The following is a 21,520-nucleotide window of genomic DNA, read 5'->3' on the forward strand; positions in this document are numbered from 1 at the left end:
TCTTTTTTCCCCAGTTTTTTTTTTTTAATAATCTTTGCTATTTATTTATTTATGTGTATGCCATAGTGGCATGTGGGACCTTAGTTTCCCAATTGGGAACTGAACCTGTGTTCCTTGCAATGGAAGCTGCTGCTGCTGCTAAGTCACTTCAGTCGTGTCCAACTCTGTGCGACCGCATAGACGGCAGCCCACCAGGCTCCCCCGTCTCTGGGATTCTCCAGGCAAGAACACTGGAGTGGGTGCACAAGAGTCTTAATCATGGGACCCCCAGGGAAGTCCCTCCAGCTTTATTGAAATAAACTGATGTATAATATTATGTAAGTTTAAAGTGTACAACGTGTTGACTTGATACACTTACATATTGCGAAATGATTACCAGCATAGCATTAGCTAACACCTGCAGCGTGGCATGCAGTTACCATTTCTTTTTTGTGGTGAGGACATTTAAGATACTTTCTTGGCAGCTTTCAAGTATATAATACAGTATTATTTAACTATAAGCACTATGTTATACATTAGAGCCCTAGAACTTATTCATCTTACAGCTGCGAATTTGTATGCTTTAGCTAACCTCGTTCCTTTTCCCCTGGTTCCTGGTAACCGCCACTTCAGTGTTTGTTTCTGTCAGCTCTTTTAGACTCCACATATAAGTGATATCATATAATATTTGTCTTTCTCTGACTTATTTCACTTAGTATAATGCCCTCAAGATCCATCCATGTTGTTGGAAATAGCAGGATTTCCTTCTTTCTCATGGCTGAATAATATTCCATTATATATATATATATATATATATATGACATAATATCTCAAGTTTGTTTGTCTATTTATCTAGCTAGCTAGCTATCTGCCACATCTTCCTTGTCTATTCAGCCATTGACAGATACATGAAAAGTGAAAGTGTTAGTCGTTCAGTAAAGTCCGACTCTTTGCAGTTCTATGGATTGTAGCCTGCCAGGGTCCTCTGTCCATGGAATTCTCCAGGCAAGAATACTGGAGTTGGTTGCCATTTCCTTCTTCATGGGATCGTCCCAACCCAGGGATTGAACTGGGTCTCCTGCATTACAGGCAGATTCTTTACCAGCTGAGCCACCAGGGAAGCCCCATAGGTCGTTTCTAAATCCTGGCTATGGTGAATGATATTCACATTGTCATTGCGAACACCATTCATCTTATCTTCCTGAGATTCTGCTGGGTACAGTAGGTATTAGTCCCATTTTACAGAAAAGAAGCTGAAAATACAATTTCATTTGACTCAGAAGGAATATTGGTAGCAGAGTTCGACAGTAACGTCTTCCCTGCACACACACTTTGCCCTGGGAGAGGCTTTCCCTTTTGCCTTGCAAATAGTGATAACTGGCCTTTATTTTTCATTTCAGTTCCTATTGACTCATCATCAGGAACATTTATTGACCCCATGGCCATGCACATGGTCCTCAGCTTCCCTGGTCAGCAGACCAGTCACAGGTTTCCACTGATGTTTCTGTTTTTAAAAACTAGCATTTTAAGAGTTGAAATGAACTTTTCTACCATTAAATTTTTTTAAATAAACAATTTTGACAGGGACAAAAAATTGGTTGATGAGAAGTCAACAGTAGAGTTTCTGGATCCAGACTCTGTAGGTTTGAATTCCATCACTTACTAGCTGTGACCTCTCTGTGCTCTGGTTTTCTCATCTGCAAAATAGGAAGGTCTCTCTAGCCCAGCCTTCATACTTACTTCATAGGGTTATTGTGAAGACTGAGTGAATATATGTCAATTGTTTGGATCTGTGCCGGGCATGTAGTAAATGTGTTATATTCAGCTGTCATTCTCAATTTGAAGTGTTTCTCCCATAAATTTCTCTTAAACTCTTAGCTCCTGCTACTACTTAGCTACAAGTAAAAAATGGTTTTTGGACAAAATTATGTAATGAGCTATTTTAAAGCTGGCATACAAGGCACCATGTCAGGGGCTTGTTCAACACAGCCGGAATCAGGTCAAGATAGAAGGAAGTGCTAAAAATAACCCTGAGCCCTTACCACATGCCGAGTATCCTGCTAAGCATTTTTGACCCATATCCTTATAACAACCCACAAGAGAGAGATACTATTATTACCATCTTGCAGATGGGAAAACAGAGACTTTGAAAGGGTGAGAGAACCAGCATCACACCAAGTTCAAAGGCAGATATCTTGAAGAGGGGTGTGGGGTGGGATGGTTACCTATGTGATCAGAACGAAGTTTCTGGCCCAAAGTGAACCTCAGTTGCCCCAACTCTATACAAGGCAAGTTTAGCCCAAATGACCAACATTCACTCAAGGTACCACAAACCAGCATGGCAATGGTCTTGCTAACGCTGAGGAGAGTGCAGGTGTGTCTGAGGGTCTCCCTAGCCCAGCCTTCATTTTGCTCCTGTTTAATAAGCCTAGGCCATTGCTTAGCTCTAATCCCGCCCCTTGTTACTAGTCTTCCCCATCCCCTCCTGATTCCACGTCAGCTCACACAGCAGGCCTCTTCAGATCAGTGTACAGTGAGCCCTCTGCCCTCTGCTCCCCAGCTCTGCCTCGGAGACTTCCTGTCTCAGAGTCTGGATACCAAGCAACCACTTTTAAATATTTACCCAGCAGACTGCAGACAGCGAAAGCTTCTGGAGACCAGCGCTGGAAAGAGCAAACAATCCAAATGCCACTCCCATTCCTTTTTGATAATACTTCCGAGTTTACAAATGACCCTTACCTCCTCCTGTCATCCAGCACCCCACGGCCTACGTGCCACCGTCTGTGTGCTGATTGTAACCTGGCATGGTGCGACTGCACCCTGAACATGACCACAGCCAAAGCGCACGCTGCGGCGAGCTGGTGCCGCCCTGCTGTGAAGATGAGACAGCACAGGCTCGGACAGACGGGTCAGCTTGCTTGCAGGCCTACAACCAGCAGGGGGCAAAGAGTAACTGAACACAGTGGGACCAACTCCCAAGTTCACATTTTGCCTTTATGTCACATTCAGATCATGCTTGTTCTGCAGCAGCGCTGTCACAGGTCACAGTAAGCACGCATGCACACAGACCCAGGAAGCATCATGCTATAGTTTCTCCCTGGACTGTCCCTTTTCTTCCATTTCCACCCTTCCTCTTCCCCCTTTTTTGCACTTGCCTAACTCCTATTCAAAAGCAGAGACTTTACTTTGCCAACAAAGGTCCGTCTAGTCAAGGCTACGGTTTTTCCTGTGGTCATGTATGGATGTGAGAGTTGGACTGTGAGGAAAGCTGAGCACCGAAGAATTGATGCTTTTGAACTGTGGTGTTGGAGAAGACTCTTGAGAGTCCCTTGGACTGCAAGGAGATCCAACCAGTCCATTCTGAGGGAGATCAGCCCTGGGATTTCTTTGGAAGGAATGATGCTAAAGCTGAAACTCCAGTACTTTGGCCACCTCATGCGAAGAGTTGACTCATTGGAAAAGACTCTGATGCTGGGAGGGATTGGGGGCAGGAAGAGAAGGGAACGACCGAGGATGAGATGGCTGGATGGCATCACTGACTCGATGGACGTGAGTATGAGTGAACTCCTGGAGTGGGTGAACGACAGGGAGGCCTGGCGTGCTGCAATTCATGGGTTCACAAAGAGCTGGACACGACTGAGTGACTGAACTGAACTGACTGAACTCCTATGCATCTTTGAAGAGCCAGCACAAATGTCAACTTCTCCATAGAAATTCCTCTTTCTCTTCTCAGCTGTTTGGAGCCAAAGTGCTTACTATATCCTAACGCAATGGTCATTGATCTATTTCCGTGTTTATTTCCCTGAGGACAAGGGTTACAATTAATAGACCCATTGAGTCCCCCTCACCTGGGGTAGTGCTTGCCACATAATAGATCTTCAATGCTTGTTTGTTGAAGGAAGAGGAGGGAAGAAAAATAGAAGGAGGAAGGAGAAAGGGGAAGAAGGAAAAGGAAAAAGAGAAGGGAGGCGAGAAAGCAGGTGAAAGGGGGAGGAACTGCTAGAGGATAGTCTAATTTGCCTGCAGGGCATTGCTTTTCAATGAATTCACATGTCTCTCACGAGACAGCGTATTATTTTCCAGTCTCGATGTTAACCAAGTAGACGATCAGGTCACCTAAGCAGGTTACACCTACTGATGAGTAGGAGTGTATTTAAATATGCGTGTACTCGGGCTGGATGACCTATCTGGAAAATCTTAGTTATGATGTAATGCATAGAGCAACGAATTTGCAAACCATATCCTTTGTTTCAACACACACCATCGCCAGAGTTTGCTGGAAGCTGGAGGAAGATTTTGTAAAATATTCCCTCTTGATCCTAAGAGTTAAGCCTTGCTTGAACTGCATGGAGTCAGAAGCCTTTGGGTGTCTGTTCCTCCCCTTCATCCTCCTGGCTGGGGGTATCGAAACTCGATAAAGATATCAAAACTCGATAAAGATGTCAGAACTCAACAGAGAGCTACCTTTCCTCCTGGACAATCAATGTGCTAAACCTGAGTCATTTCAGAGTGATGTTCTCAACCCTTTTTCTGCCTAGGTGACACTGCTTCCTAGGCTCCTGGAATCGATTTACTTTCTTTGCGTCCTTCCTCCAGAAAAATGGATCCTGAGATGCAAGGACATGAAAACACAGAAAGATGACATGTAGACAAGAAAGAAAAAAACAAAAATCTCCCAGAGGAATCATGTACCAGGCAGTGCTCTCTGTAGTGTTGGAAGTATTTGCTTCATTTTGAGCCTGGACTGAGCAGTGCGATGGTTGGCTTTGCACCAGCCTTGAATCTCAATGGGACCCTCACACCCAGCGGGTGCGAACTGTCATGCTGGCCAGAATGTGGTTGTAGTGTCAGCCCAGATCATCTGGACTCCACACAGCCTGAATTATTAACCACTTTACTGCCCGCAGTGAAGTGCATGCTTAGAACTCGAGCCTCGCTGCAGGTGATGAGTGAAAAACTGATCTTTAGAGAGCCATTTACAAGGTGAAAACCCCTCAAGCAGGAAAGGTTTCGAATATTCTAGAAAGGTCAGAGCTAATCTGCCTTCAACAAATATTTTTTCCATTTATTTTAACACATGCCTTCTGCTAGGCTTCCTTTCAGATGCTTTGCATGAATGACTTATTTGAACTCTCACAGGAAACCTATGAGATAGGCGATATTATCTACATTTCGCCATGAGGAAGCCACAGCACAGAGAGTTTCCCAATCTTGCCCAAGGTCACAGAGGAAATAAGCAGTCCCCATGGGATTCAAATGCAGTCTGACTAGAAAAGTGTGTACTTAAAGTTGACTATTATATCCCTGTACATGTGTGCTAAGTCATTTCAGTTTTGTCCAACTCTCTGCGACCCCATGGACTGCAGCCCACCAGGCTCCTCTGTCCATGGGGTTCTCCAGGCAAGAATACTGGAGTGGGTTGTCATGCCCTCCTCCAGGGGATCTTTCCAACCCAGGGGTCAACCCGTGTCTCCTGTGTCTCTTGTATTGTAGGAGGATTTTTCACCACTGGGCAACCAGGGAAGCCCATTAACATATCTTCAGTGGCTACTTATTATAAACATGATGTCTTCTGGGGCACTGCAAGATAGATAATAGCTGGATGGATGAATAGATAGCTAGATAATAGATAGATGATAGATGGATGAATAGATAGATAATAGAATCTCATAATTTCAAGTTTAGAAAATACGTGTATACCTTCCAAATTTGCCAAGTCAAAATACAGACTTGAAAGCCTAACTGTCACTACGAAACAACAACAAAAAAGAGTTTGCCCAAAGTAGCAGAGACAAGACTAACATGTCTGCGGCTTGTCTAATTATCTGGCACTGGAAATGTTATTTCAAGTAAGTCTCTGATCTCAGAAGGCAGACACTGCCCCCATTTTACAGATGAGGAAATAGTGGCTTAGAGTTTAATTGGCTCAGGTTCACATGGCTGCAGAGGGGCAGGACCACATTCAAACTTGAATCTGTGTGGCCTCAAACCCGGACTCTGTAATCATTTTTATTAACAACTAGCATCATGTCCTTTTTACGTGTCTCCTGAGTATCAGTGCAAACGCTATTTAAAAAAAAAAAAAAAAAGGAATGTTGCCCCAGCTCTTTGATGCCTTGTAGTAGAAAGCAACGGCACCCCACTCCAGTACTCTTGGCTGGAAAATCCCATGGACGGAGGAGCCTGGTGGGCTGCAGTCCATGGGGTCGCAAAGAGTCGGACACAACTGAAGCGACTTAGCAGCAGCAGCAGCAGCAGTAGAAAGCAGATAGAATAACCATGTCGCAAACGCAACCTTTCGTCCCCATCCTGGGGTCTCCTGCATTGCCATTTTGTGTCTGGTTCACATTCCTGCAGACCTGCTTTGTATGGAAGTTCTGTTCAGTGGCCTCAGGTTTCAAAACAAAATCTTCTGATGAGCAAATTGGCCCAAGGCCCCAGAGTCAGCTGCCCAGCCCATTAACAATGAACCATGGAGGACGAATGTCTGCTCCGTGTGCATTCCGGAGAAGCTGTTACCCGGCTCATCAGAACAAGCCAAGGACAGCCCTTGCATCAACACTGGCCCTGGCTGATGAATGCAGCCATTGTAGACGCAGTCCCGGCCGTGCCGAGGGGAAGATTCCTTCCAAACAGACTGTTTTCTTTTTCTTGTTTTTCTTTTTAAAATCATAAAACACAATTCCTTCCCTCTGACATCGAATATCCTGCTGTTAGAATCTGCCTGCCAATGCAGGAGATGCGGGTTCGATTCCTGGGTTGGGAAGATCTCCTGGAGAAGGGAATGGCAACCCACTCCAGTATTCTTGCCTGGAGAACCCTATGGACAGAGGAGCCTGGCGGGCTACAGTTGGACATGACTAAGTGATTAAACAACTAGCAACAAGATGGAATTCTCTTCTGATAAGGAAAGATAACCAAGACAGCTAAGACTCATTCCTAGAAGGGGCAGTTACTTTATCCTGCCCTGCTGAGAGTCGTACGTCTGATAGAGACTTACACGCTGCATTAGTTGTAAACGAAAAAATGAAGTCTCAACATCATCTTTATTCCTGACATGTGGCTCAACCCTTTCCCAATGCACACCCTCCACCAGCCTCCTTTCCCCCCAACATGGTCCCGCCACCTTGCTCAGACATCAATATTATTTTGGCCTAAAGGACACTTATTTGTACTTTTTTGGTCTTGGATAAACAAACTGCCCCTGTTCAGAGGTTCCTTTCCACACCCCTCCCCTCTTACAACTCCATGATATTTGTATCATGGAACCGTCTTACTAAAACAGAGACGGAATGGCATTCTGTAGCTCACTACCAGACAGTCCTGGTTAAAGCCCTGGCTCCAATTCTGCAGTTACCTGGCCCGGGGATCTTGAACAAGTCTCCTCATGGCTTCTGCAAGCCCTGGCAGCATCTTTGTGCCAATGAGGAAAAAAGTCTCCCCCTGGGGAAGAAGCAGACTGCCAGCACAGAACTGGGCAAGCGTAAACCCACCTGGACCCCTCCCCACCCTCACCACCCCTCAGCCAGGACCCCCAGGCATAACCAAAACCATTCACAGGGCCCCCATCTCTGTTTCAACTTGTCAGTTGGGAAGTGGGATAGATAATAAGAGTTCCACTGAATTCTTTCATGGATGAAGCTAAAGTGACCTACAGAACTGTTTATGAATCAGCCTGTTACTAGGAGATTTCTGCTGCTCTGGTTCAACTCCATCTCACTTCCTGAGCCACCCATAATACTCCTGATGAAAAGCAGAGACACAGTCTACTTCTTTGAGACTGTTCCTTCCCACACTCCCACACCCAGAGAACCAGCCCTTTGAGAATGTGATCAAAGAGCAGGGTGAGCTTGGTCAGTGTGCAGCCTGCGCAGCTGCACAGGGTCCCGCACTTACAAAGGCCCTGCTCTTGGTTAAATGCTTGGATGGCACTTGAAATTCTCAATCACTTTTGAACAAAGAGCCCTACATTTTCATTTTGCACTGAGCTCCACAAATCATATTTCTGGTCCTGCCAACAAGCCTTCCTAAGTCCCAGATAGTTTTCTTACAGGACAAAAGATTGGGAAAGGAAAATGGGACACACCATCCCTCCACTGAATGTGAAGGTACCAGTCATAATTAGATGTGAGGCAGGATGGTGCAGGGTTTCCTAGGTGGCTCAGCAGTAAAGAATCTGCCCGCGATGCAGAAGACACAGGAGATGCCATGGGTTGGAGGAGGGCATGGCAACCCACTCTGGTATTCTTGCCTGGAAAATTCCATGGACAGAGGAGCCTGAAAGGCTACGGTCTATAGGGTTGCACAGAGTTGGATACGACTGAAGTGACTGAGCATGCACACACAGAGGATGGTGCAGGAAACACAAAAGCATGGGCTTTAGGAGACAAATTGAGCTGGCGCACACACGCATCCTGCAAGAACACTGATAGGTGCTCTGACCTGCGTGAACCCAGGCTTCCTCCTCTGTAAATCAGGTGACTAACGCCTACTCTTCCCCGTGAAGAAAGGTCTGTCAGTGAAGGAGTCGTCTAGCATGTGGCAGGTGCTCAACAAATATGAGTCCCTCTCCACCTTGTTTCAGGAATAGATACTTTAAGATGGGCCAGGTGGGACTTCCCTAAAGGTCCAGGGGTTAAGACACGGTGCTTCTACTGCAGGGAGTGTGGGTTTGATCCCTGGTTGGGGAACTAAGATCCCTTATGTCACACGGGGTCAAAAAATAGAGGGGGGCGGGGAAGATGGGCTATACACTACACTGCAAAAGGCAATGGCAGGGAGGGGTCCTGATATCCCTTCAGCTCTAAAATTATATGATCCTCCATTAACCAAAACCTAAAAGTCAGCCCTCCTCCAGTCCCTAGTTATATTCTCTCTCTCTCTCTCTCTCTCTCTCCGTATTTCCACTCTTATTACCTCTGCTTTGCTTCATACTGAACCCATGCTTCCTTCATGGAGTGGACCACATGGCCACCAACACACACTACACTCACGCTCAGTGAGCTTAGCAAACCCACCAGGGAGAGACATCTCTCTCCCAATATCTATATATCAAAGCAGGAAAAATTCTAACTGATCCTGCTTGGATTACATCCCCACTCCGGAACCAGTCACTACTGCCTGAGTGACAGGGTGCGTGTCCACCCAAGGGCAAGACAACAGGGCTCAAGCCTCATGACTGACAGCCCCAGTGAGACCGCGTGGAATAGGGGAGGGGATGTCCTCAGAGGACACAGAGCTGCCAGGCAAATGAATGAAACTCCTTCTCTGTGCTTTATGTGGTTTACTGCTCATTCCCAATAGGCGCCCACAGAAATGAAAGGAGGGAGAGGAGAATCTGGGAGTGTAGACAGTAACACTTGAGCCAACTTTCCCAGAAGGATGGCAAATAAGTGACACTTGTCATTAAAGAAGGTCTCTGAGGAGAGACAAAGAGCTGAGAAAAGCCAGAGTGTGTTCAAAGCTACTCGTTGCATAACTGCAATTAACCTCACGTCTTTAAATTTTTAATAGTGGTGCAGATTTTTTATGCTTGCCTTCTGTTTAAGCAAGCAACACTGGTTTTTCACTTCAGTGCTAACAGAAAGTTTCTTTCTGGAAAATAACTTTAAGCAAAACAAACTAGGTCAACTGAGAGAAAAATAATAAGCAAATAATAATGTAGACTTAGATAGCTGTGGACATTTATTTAGTGGATGTACTATGCGAATGACTAAAATATGGGAAACATTAGATTAGTATACATACAGAACTTTCTCTTCCCAAGGACCAGTAAAAACCAATACCTCTTATCTCCAACAAATTAAACAGTACATCTCTCATTGTGTGAATGGTAAAGCTTCAGCCCAGCTTACAAAATGGATCTGTAATAAGATCCTAGAATCCTCAGTTTCTGGCAGGCAGCAACTATTCCCTAGACAGGCTGTGTCTCAAGGCAAAGGGGAAAAACCAGCATTCCAAGACACTGGCCCACTGTATTACTCTCTGTTTCAGAAACAGACACACAGAGGAAGAGTCGATGAGAAAATCACTCCTCCCAGAGCTGACCGGGCTGATTGTCCCAGAGAACAAAGGGGCCCATTCTCTGTGGGCATCCGAGTCCAGCTGGCTCCAGGAGGTACCAGCCATCTCTCTGCAGCCAGAGCTTCCCCAGCTGATTTCCACACATATCCATGTGTACAGCGGCAGCTGTTCCCTCATCTGGGTGTCTGCTTGGTCTTCCTTTTAGCTGCCAATTTCAGCCAGAGATCATTTTTAATGCCCAAAGAGTCAGACACAACTTAATGACTCAACAACAACAACAACAACAACAAATTGTCCACTCACCTTTGCAATTATTTTTTCTTCTAGGCCAAAGGGAAAAGTCATCAGGGCTTGGATGCTGGTCGAGACACCAAAGCAAAAAGTCATCAGCGTTTTGATGCTGATCGAGATGCCAAAAAGCTGAACAAAGCCTGCAAAGGAATGGGTATGAAAGATATTTTGTTTTCTCATTCACTCCTGACACTGATTAAACTTGATCTCACGTCTGACTTTCCCATGATCTCAGGAAGATGACCTCTGACTTATCTTGTATTAATATCTTCCAAGCTAAACTGATCATTTTTAAGTTTCCCTTTATAAAAGCTCTCAAAGTTATCAGATCCTATTACATTTCAGGATTCAACATAATAGCTAGAGATTGAAAATTATGACATTTAATTTGAACTTGAGCTGGGGGAAGCTTCATGAGAAGTGTAGTTTCTACAATCCTAATGTCATTAAACCCTCTGATGTCTTTCATGGGGGGTGGTGGGGAGTCAGGGCTGATGAGAACTGAATTAGGGACCTGGCACTTCACCTGGAAGCTGAACAAGTGAAGACAAAACTATGACCAAGGTCAAGAATCAAGGGGCCACACTGAAGCAGCTATTTACATCCAGGCCTAAGTACGGCCAAGAATGGGAGTCTAAGCAGGAGATTGGGCTTCCCTGTTGGCCCAGTGGTGAAGAATCAGCCTGCCAATGGAGGAGACGCAGATTCGATTCCTGGATCAGGAAGATTCCCCTGGAGAAGGGAATGGGAACCCACTCTAGTATTCTTGCCTGGGAAATCCCATGGACAGAGGAGTCTGACAGGCTACAGTCCATGGGGTGGCAAAAGAGTCGGACATGACTTAGCAACTAAATAGCAACAACAAGCAAGAGATCAAGAGAAAGGTAAACCCAGGAACAAAGTGGGATGAGGGAAAGAGCACCTAGTGCTGGGGCCATAAACAGAGGCTCTGGAACCCAAGGAAGTCATTGGGTTGATCCTGGGTTTGTTGATCAAGGGTTCCAGGAAAACAAGGAAGTAATGGCAATAACTTGGGAGGAAAAGGAGGGGCGAGGTTGATGAATTTCCTCAATTTTCTTTCTTATACCTATTGGGAAACTTTTAATATTCTAGACATTGAGCCAAATACTTTATATATAAGATCTCATTAAGTTATTCTCACAAAAGTCCATTTTTCAGATGAGAGGAAAGGCATGACAAGTTAAGTAACGTGCCCAAAGACATGACACCAGTAAGCCGTGAGCCCTGGGATTGAACCAATTTCTGTCATTGCCTCCAAGTGCCAACAATTTAGAGACATCACAGCTAAGCCACCTCGGCCACACAATGGCCATGGGTGGGTTCAGGCCTGAGAAGACATGGCTGGTAGAAGCCATCTGAATCCAAAAGCTGCTTTACTAAATGTTTCTTTTTCTTATTGTGATATAATTTCTATATCATAAAATCCACCCTTTTGCAGTGTTCAATTTAATGGGGTTTCATATATTCACAGGGTTTTGTAATCATCACCTCTAATTTCAGAACAATTTCATCAACCAAAAGAAACCCCACATCTATTCATAGCTGCTCCCACTCCACCTTCAGGTCCAGGCAATCACTGGTCCACTTTCTCTCTCTATGGATTTGCTGATTCTGGACATTTCATGCACCTGGAATTACATTAAGTCCCCTACATATAAACGAGTCCCATTCCAAGAGTGCATTCATAAGTCCAATTTGTTCCTAAGTCCAACAAAGTAGCCTAGGCACCCAGCTAACACAGTCGGCTACATGGTACTGTACTGTAAGACATTTATAATACTTTTCACACACATAATACATAAAAACAAACACAAAAAATAAAGAAAATCATTTTAATCTGACAGTACTTTGAAAAGCAGAATAGTACAGTACAAGAGCCCACACACAGGGACTGGGGCACCGAGTGAACAGGATAGAAGAGATAGTGCCCTGCAGGAGGGAGACGAGGCGGGAGCCCGGAGTGCAGCCTGGAGGGCAGGCTGCAGTTTCACTCACAGCTGGTGTCAACAGAACGCACGTTCGGATCTTGGAAAGTTCGACACATGAAGGTTCATCTGTAGGGGACGCACTGTATACAATCTGTGGCCTTTTATGTCTGGCTTTTTTCTCTTGGCATGATGTTTTATGAAGACAAGTGCTAGATTTTACTTAGAGGTAAATCAGTGGAGATTTACTTTCCTAGGAATGGGTATTGTGGTAGAAGATGGCCATTTAAACTTTTTGTGTGAGTCCAGGGGAAAGACCTGGGATCCACAGTGGAAGTTCTAGGAAGACATCTTTTGCTTCCGTAGAAGGAACTATCCAACTATAGCATAGTCTACCTTGCCCAAGAAACGCTGAAATCCCAAAGGAGCTGGGGTTGAAGACAACGTGGTGGGAAGTAGAAGGGATTTCTACATAGTAAGTATTGTTGAATAAATCAGAGGTGGGAGGGCTGGAAATGAAGGGTGACAACCAGGTTGTTCGGTTTGGGGGCATCAGAGGTGAGCTCAGCAGAGAGGAGCTGGTCCTTGCTTACATCCTGGCTGGCTGATCAGGAGGCACGCTTGCCTGTGAGTGTCAGGATGTTTATATTTCTGAGGGTCTGAGCCAGCCTCACAGGTGTTTCCCTGCTGCCTCCTGAATGAGGGCCTGACATCTGGATGTGGGCTGGAGACAGGGGCTGAAGTGGGTGTGGAATGAGTCAGCTGTGGTTTATGATAAATCCCTGAGTTCTTAGCTACCACACGAATTTAGTTTGCCAAGCACAGATGCAGCACTTACTGAATGTCAAAGTCATGCTGTGTTCTCCTCCCGCCTCCAATTGGGTGTGGCCACGAGGTGGAACCTCTCTTGCGCTGGTGACTGTTGGAGAGTCCCTTCTACGTGCCAAGTACTAAACTGGGTACCACACACATCATCTTTTGTAACTTCCTGACAATCCTGTAAGGTTGTACTGTAATGACTTAACAGATGAGAATGCCAAGGCTCAGAGGTTAAATACTTGTCCAAAGTCAAAAAGTTATGAAATGAGGATGGGGTGATTGGACCTAGAGCTATCTTGAAAAGCTATCATTTAGATAAAGGTCTAGAATTCCAACCTCTATTAGTAAGTCCAAGCAAAATGGTATCATTGGCAAAACTCATCTGTAAGATCACGTACTTATCTTATTGCTATACCATCCCTGCCAGGGCTGGATTTAAATTTCTAGGGCCATGCTGTCCAATAGCCATCATGGTGAGACATACGGATCATTTTTAATTTTTGAGAAGCTATATTTTAAAATCCAGGTGAAATTAATTTTAACAATATATTTTAGTTAACTTAATACTGTATTGCAAATATCATTTCAACTGATAGCCAATTTCAAAGTTATTCATGAGATACCTGACATCCCATTTTTCACATTAGGTCATCAAAGGACTATATATATTCTACACTTACAGAACATTTCAACTTGGACCAGCCACACTTTGCATCCTCAGTAACCACATGCATCCACTATGTTGCATAGAGAGGGGTTAGAGGCCCTAGGCATCAAAAAGGTTATGTGGGCTCCCACTCATTCACCCAACTATGAAAGTCAAACTTATAAGAATGCAATATTACTTAACCATAAAAAAAGAATTAAATTGGACCATTTGTAGAGACATGGATTGACTAGAGTGTGTCATACAGAATGAAGCAAGCCAGAAAGAGAAAAACAAATATTGTATATTAACACATATATATGGATTCTAGAAAAACGCTATAGGTGAACTTATTTGCAAAGCAGAAATAGAGATACAGACATAGAGAACAAACATATGGACCCCAAGCAGGGAAGGGGTGGTGGAGTGGACTGGGAACTTGGGATTGACATATATACGCTACAGTACAAAGCAGAGAGCTAATGAGAACCTACTGCAGAGACAGGGAAGTCTACTCAGGACTCTGTGGTGACCTAAATGGGAAGGAAATCCAAGGGAGAGGGGATATGTGTATAAGTATGGCTGATTCACTTTGATACAGAAAAAGAAACTAATACAAAATTGTAAAACAACTGTACCCCAATTGAAAAAAAAAAAAAGAATGCTATACCATAAAATAACAACTGATTTTTCCAAATAACGCTAAACTGGCAAATTTCCTTTTCACATCTTTGGTGCTTATGCTTCCCTAGCTCCTAAGTACCTTGGACCCTTGGTCTGGGTCAACCCAAATCCCTTGACACTGACCCCCGTTAGGCCTTCCTCTCGGGGCTCTGTGAACCCCCATCCCAGCAGATCCCTCCTGTAGATAATGCCTTAATCTGATAGCGCATGGACCCCAACATTCATTATCCTTCTGGAAATGCAAAAGGAGGTTTGCCATTCCTCCTGAAAAATACAGAAACTGGTCTTGGAGAAGCTGCCATGGCACTGTTGGAGGGTGGCTCTGGCTGGCTCTGGGGCCTGCTGAGAAGTGGTCACTCATCAGGGAGGGTACCAGGGAGGTCGCTTCAAACCCAGCAGAAACTCAGCTCCCCACCACCCTGCTGAAACTCAGCTCCGTGTCTTCCCAGGAAATTGCTGGAAAAGCCAAAGTCAGGAAGCTCTTGGCCCTCCAAGGCTGACGGTCACCGGCTTCTGACCTCGACTGTGTAATTACTGCGTCCTATGCACAGTCAAGGCTGAGGTTCCTTCTTTCCTCATTAAAAAAAGTCTTTCCCAGAATCCCTGGTGACTGGCCCTGATCCTCAAACCATTGTAAATGTTTACAGGAAATGGTTCCCCTGCCCAGACTGCTTATATGACACACATACTGTGAAATATAAGATGAGGTCACTGTTCAGTAAATCGCTTCTTGGTCCAGTAGTGGAAACAGTTCCCCACATAAACGTGATGCCTGGACTCAAAGAGCTTGAGGGAAATCAAGTCACTTCCAGTTGCTCCCCTCTCACCTCCAGGCTGCTGCTGGGCCAGCCCCAGACTGCTCTGCTCTCCTTTTAAAAAGTATTGCAGGAAGCAAAGTCTTGAAAGCCTTACTTTTAACTTTTTAACTCAATCGTCCTGAATTATGCAGATATAGGTTGACTGAAGCATCGGAGCAGAGGATTTCCTGTTGGTCCCTGCTACATACAGGCTTCCCAGGGGGCTGAGGGGTAAAGAATCTGCCTACCAATGCAGGAGATACAGGAGACTCGAGTTTGATTCCCAGGTCAGAAAGATTCTCTGCAGAGGAAATGGCAACCCACTCCAATATTCTGGCCTGGAGAATTCCATGGACAGAGGAGCCTGGCAGGTCACAGTCTATGGGGTTGAAAAGAGTCCAACACAAGCACACACACACACACACACACACACACACACACATCACATCACCTGCTATGAACAGGGCGCCTGAGTAGAGCACACAGCTTCACATCCATGCAGAGACCAGCGCCGTCAAAAGGCAGTGCAAACGGCCCCATGCATTCAAACATTCCTTCACTCAGCAAGTCAGGTCTGATGAATACTGAGAGCCTTCTGTGTGGAGATTGCAATGAGCAGTGCCTCCTGCTCCCATGGAACTTGCAGTGAGGGATGGCAGAGGAGGAGGAAGGGCAATAGGAGGGACCCAGGAAGGAGTGTCTGTCTCTTCCCAGGAGAGTCCAGCGAGCTGAGTCCTGAAGGAGGAATGGGAGGGAAGGTGAGGGGCGCAAAGCTAACAGAAGGGCTTGTGGGCAGAGAAGAGTCCAGGCTGTTGTTCTGGATCTAAAGGGGCCTAGATGGAATGGCTTGAAGCAGAAGCATGAGCAGCCTGATCTGTTCAGCAGAAAGGCCACTGAGGACAGCGAATTCTGACCAGAAAAGGTGAGAGTAAGGCAGGATCCCCATTGAGCAGCCCACATGGGAAAAAAAAAAAAAAAGGAAGGGGTTGGATTCAGAGATTTCTTTTTATGAGAAAAAAAAAATCCCTTCTGAGGTGAGATTTCCGGCACTCAGAGGTTAAAAAGACATCATGTCGCAGAGGAAGTAACTGCATACAGATTCCGTAGGCGAGGCTGCAGGAGGAAATGAGGAGGGACAGCAGAAATAGCTTTGGGAGTGAGTTGGAATGAGGCAGGCAGCGGACGTTATTTTTGCAAGTGAGCTCATCCTAAAATTTTCTGGTTTTCCAGCTGGAATCAAAGAGCTAGATCTTCCTGGAATTGTAAAGGTGGAACTAGTCCTTGAGACCAAACGAACAGTCCACAGACATGGAGCTGTGGCTTTCCTAGGAGCAGCGCACAGCCCTCCAACCCCTGGGTCAGCGCAGTCTTTCTAAGTCCCAGCACTGACTTTCCAAATAAAGCGATGTGGGCTGGGGCCAAACACTTCAAGCCTTTGCCAGCGCACACTATTTACAGGCAGCAGGCATGAGAGGAGGTCTAGGAACAGGCAGGAACACTCCAGAATCTGATGATTTGTTGTGTGGTTTAAGGGTGGAGCCAGGACTTGAACCCAGTCTGAAGAAATTGAATTCACGGTTTGTTGATCAAGGAGTCTTTTTCATTCCCATACCTGCAACCCCTGGGACATCTTTGCTACTCTGTGCATGCAAGGATGCTAAGTCACTTCAGTCATGTCCAACTCTTTGCGATCCTATGGACTGTAGCCCACCAGACTCCTCTGTCCATGGGATTCTTCAGGCAAGAACACTGGCGTGGGTTGCCCTCCACCAGGGGATCTTCCCCACCCAGGGATCAAACCTGCATCTCTTATGTCTCCTGCATTGGCAGGAGGGTTCTTGACTACTAGCACAACCTGGGAAGCCCCTTCCCATCCTGCGTCCAGGTTCTAAAAATGATAAGCTGCCCTTATTTCTTCGTCATTATCATTTCAGTATTGATCACAAATCCGTCTGCAATATGGGATACCTGGGTTCGATCCCTGGGTTGGGAAGATCCCCTGGAAAAGGGAAAGGCTACCCACTCCAATTTTGGCCTGGAGATTTCCATGGACTGTATAGTCCATGGGATGGCAAAGAGTTGGACATAACTGAGCAACTTTCACTTTCACCTATGATGAACAAGGATTATTTTGAGCATCAGGGGAAAAGTGTGGTTCAAAGGAGTTTAAGGGGTAACTACCCCTCAAGCTCCCGATTAGGACTTCTCTCTGAAATTAACAAGTTTATGAATGGGCCTAATATTGCAGCAATTTGGGCCTTTTGTCTTAACCTCTTTTACTCCATTTTAAGTAATTGGAGGCCAAGGAACATACCATTTTTTTTTAAACAGCTTTTTTTTTTTTTTTTAGGTATAAGACACACCATACAATTCACCCATTTAAAGTGTTCAATTGTTTTTAATGTGGTGATGTGTGAAACCATCACCATAGTCAATTTAGAACATTTTCATCACCTTAAAAAGAAACCTCCTACACTTGAGCTATCGCCTCTCTGCCCACCCCACCTTCAGCCACTGTTCTTCTTTCTGTCTTAATATAGATTTCCCTGTGCTGGGCTTCCATATGAATGGAATCATAATACTTCATCTTCTGTGACTGGTTTCTCTCACTTACCATAGTGTGCTTAAGGTCCACTCATATCGTCAAATGTATCGGTCTCCATTTCTTTTTCTGGCCAAGTAACGTTTCACGAAATGAACATGGCACGGTTCATTTTTCCATTATCCACTGATGGACATTCAAGTGGTTTGCACCTTTTGACCATTATGAATGATGCTGCTGTGAGCATTTGAATACAAGTTTTGTGCGGACATAAGTTTTCATTTCTCTTACGTTTATGTTGAGCAGTGAAATTAAGGGATCTACTGTATTTGTTCCTCCTTCCACTGCAATGCCTAGTACTGTGCTTTATGCAATGTGAGACCTCAGTGGATACTTGTTAAGTGAATAAGGAGAATACAATTATCAGCACAAGATATTAAAGTCAAATGGTCCATCTAGGTTACACCAAAGTCTGTGACCTCTACCCTGCTTTCTCCAGCTGGACTAAAATAAACTTCCAGCTTGTTTCTTGCTCACCGTGGTTTTGTTTCTTTCTCTTGCACTTTAGGAACTGATGAAGCCGCCATCATCGAAATCTTATCAAGCAGGACATCAAGTGAGAGGCAACAAATAAAACAAAAGTACAAGACGACATACGGCAAGGTGATCCCGAGGGCCTTCAGCCACGCGCACACGGCCTTGGCCTTAACTGTCTCTTCCGTTTCCTTTATGTTCCCAAGACAGTGACAGATACCTTTAAAGCTTTATCTAGTTAGCCCAGGAGAAACAAAAGAAGACACCTATTTAGAGCTTTAATTGACTTCAGAAAAACTGAAATGGCCTTGTTAACAGCCTGTAAAATCAATATTAACTCATTGCTTTTTAAATTGACTTCTTTATAAATTAATCCCTCAGTCATTTTTTTCCCCATTCTTTTAGACTATTTTCACACATTAACGTATAGATAGGCCACTAATTTGAAAATCAGTTTTTGCGGGAGGGTCTTTATATAAGAATTATTTATTCAGGTGTCTTCAATAATGATTTATTCTTCATAAATGACTGTTACAAAAATTTAAAAACCAAAAAGTGAAAACACTCTCTGTTTCATTAAGCATCTATACCTTTTCCTTTCTTTACACATTTCTTTTATTCTTATTGTTGATAGTGTTATGTACAGAAATCTTTAAGAATACACTAGCCTTTCTACAGTATTTTCTTCATTAATATAGCATGAACGAAATTTAACATTTTCTTAATGTCATTAGAATGATCAGTTTACAAAATAAATATTAATTATGCTGCATTCTAATTCCAAATTTAGAAAATCTTTACAGTGTCAATAATCCTATGTATAATTAGATAGAGAGATAGAAATGGACTTTCTTACAGGTTTCTCACTGGGTGGGCAACTATCTCTCCAGGCTTGGTCTCCTCACAAATACAATGATAAATTTGCCTCCCTTCTCAGGTTGCTGGGAGAATCAGGCAGGGGAATGCTGGCACCTTCCAGCAAAGGGAAGCCCTAATAAGGGATGGCTGTTTCCATCTTACAGAGAGGAAAGTGGAGCTCATCTATTTAAATGACTGATGCAAAACCACACACTTACTAAGAAAAAGAACCAGGCCTCGAGTCTAAGCCTTCCACCTCCAGGGCCAGCCATCACTTCTGGAGAACCTGTTGCCATAAGAGGAGGAGCAGTTTATTTCTACATTAAGTGGCCCAGGGAGCTGTGCTTTTGTAGTTTTTCCTGCTTCTCTCCTCACGATGAGGCTTGTCAATGTCGTTCATTGATGACACTGGGCAAGATAAGTGAAGCTTCAGCTTAGCTGATTTAAACTTAATTGAATGACATTGAACTTTCATCCTTGTCAGTGTGCCTGACTGTAGCAGCCCCTCAAGCACTGTGTCTACTTCTATCCTGCTAATATGGAAAGTCAGACACAGGCTTCTTGAGCTTTGGTGTAAAATAAGAGTGTGTGTGTGTGTGTGTGTGCTAAGTCATGTCTGACTCTTTGCAACCCAACAGACTGTAGCCCATAAGGCTCCTCTGACCATGGGATTTTTCATCAAGAACACTGGAGTGGGTTGCCATTTCCTTCTCCAGAGAATCTTCCTGACCCAAGGACTGAACCTGTGTCTATTGTGTCTCCTGCATTGGCAGGAGTATTCTTGATCACTGCACCACTTAGGAAGCAGTAAAATAAAAGAAAATGGGTTCAAAGCCAGACCCTCGGGCTTTGTTAAAGTGGGCACTCTATAGCACAAAATCTGCAATACCTACATCTGCCAATCATTTTTTTTTTACTTTCCAATTCTCAGCTGTGTATCAGACGACTGAGACCTCCAGAATCATATTACAAAGCTAGAAGACATCTCTTGTCATTGTTGTTCAGCTGCTCAGTCATGTCCAGCTGTTTTGCAACCCCATGGACTGTAGTCTGCCAGGCTCCTCTGTCCATGCAGTTTCTCCAGGCAAGAATACTGGAGAGGGTTGCCATTTCCTTCTCCAGGGCATCTTCCTGACCCAAGGATTGAACCAGCATCTCCTGCATCAGTAGGCAGATTTTTTACCACTGAGCCATCACAGAAACCCTGGAAGACATTCAGTTCAGTTCAGTTCAGTTCATTAGAGATAAACAAATCTAAATCCTCAAGTCAACTGAGCTCCAAAGAGAATAAGCATCCCAAGGTGACACAGCTAGTTAGCAGGAAACCAGGGTCAGAGCCAAGGTATCCTGAGCTGGCTCCTATGTCCAAATAGAATGTAAACACACAGGGGTTTGTTTTCATGCTTGTGGCTTCTAAGAGCAGGCAGCTGGAATCTCTCTTCTCTGCAGTTCTATATAATGCCCATCTGACTTGAAAAAAGATTCCAGTCTTCGGGCGGATCCACACCAGAGCACTGACCAGAGGCCTGTCTTCACAAGGTCAGGGTTAGATGCAGCAGCTGCTATGGAATGAAGCTACTAATATTAACATCACAACCCACTACTGAGGCAGCAGATCCCAGGGCCTTGGACAAAAATCTTCTGGGTTTTTCTCCCAGATCTGGAACTCAAAGGTTCATTTGAGGAATAGTTGATTTGCCTTCTCTCTGAAAGTTTCACCAACATAGAATAATAATAACAGCAACAATAATAATCACTTACTGAACATCGAAAATGTACCAGGCACTGTGTTCAGTGTCTACAAGGACTGTCTCATTTAATTCTCCCAACAACCCTAGGAAGTAAGTCTTACTATTCTCCCCATTCTTCAAGAAAGGAAACCGAGAGATGATGAAATTAAGCGCATTTCCGAGGTCACAGAACTCCGTGGCTGTGTTGTTAGCCATCATGCGTGGAGCTGAGTAGCCAGGCCCACTCCGTGCTGTAGCTTGGTCTATTGGCTTCCATTCTGACCCACACGGAGCAATCTCTCGCATGGAAGTCCTTCTTTGAGGTCCTTCATTTTGGTTGGGATGTGGACAGCTCTAGCTGGACTGAACGTTCATTCTTGACGCTTTTCTCATTAAACCATCTAGCCAGAGGGAGCAGGTGGGAGCAGGGAGTCTACTCGCGATTAGAGGGGGCTTGCCGAAAACCGATGCCAGGGAGAATTTCATGAACTTCCCTCCCCCTACCTGAGTTCTTTCTCACGTGTGTCCCTTTCAGGATTTAACAAAACACCAAAGTGGCTGTCCATGGAGCTTGCCCAGGACAGTCTCACGTTACTCCTGTCATCCCCCTGTGACAACAGGGGACGACTATTGGTAGTGCCCCCCTTCCACTCTCAGGGCTTCCCTGCTGG

The 21,520-nt window shown here is 44.8% G+C and overlaps 1 protein-coding gene across 4 annotated transcripts in view; it reads left to right on the forward strand.

Moving 5' to 3' along the window:
- Nucleotides 1-21,520, forward strand: part of ANXA13 (annexin A13) — a 57,757-nt gene that overhangs the window by 15,844 nt on the left and 20,393 nt on the right. For 2 of the 4 annotated variants that reach the window (XM_068983795.1, XM_068983793.1), the window contains 2 exons: nucleotides 10,330-10,447; nucleotides 18,296-18,390. In XM_068983795.1, coding sequence (XP_068839896.1) covers nucleotides 10,330-10,447; nucleotides 18,296-18,390 — 213 coding nt within the window. Of the gene's footprint in view, nucleotides 1-6,179; nucleotides 6,195-10,329; nucleotides 10,448-18,295; nucleotides 18,391-21,520 lie in introns of those variants that run through there. The other 2 variants (XM_068983796.1, XM_068983794.1) reach the window with 2 other exon arrangements.

This window comes from Capricornis sumatraensis, chromosome 11 (assembly GCF_032405125.1).
Source record: "Capricornis sumatraensis isolate serow.1 chromosome 11, serow.2, whole genome shotgun sequence".
Taxonomy (NCBI): Eukaryota; Metazoa; Chordata; class Mammalia; order Artiodactyla; family Bovidae; genus Capricornis; species Capricornis sumatraensis.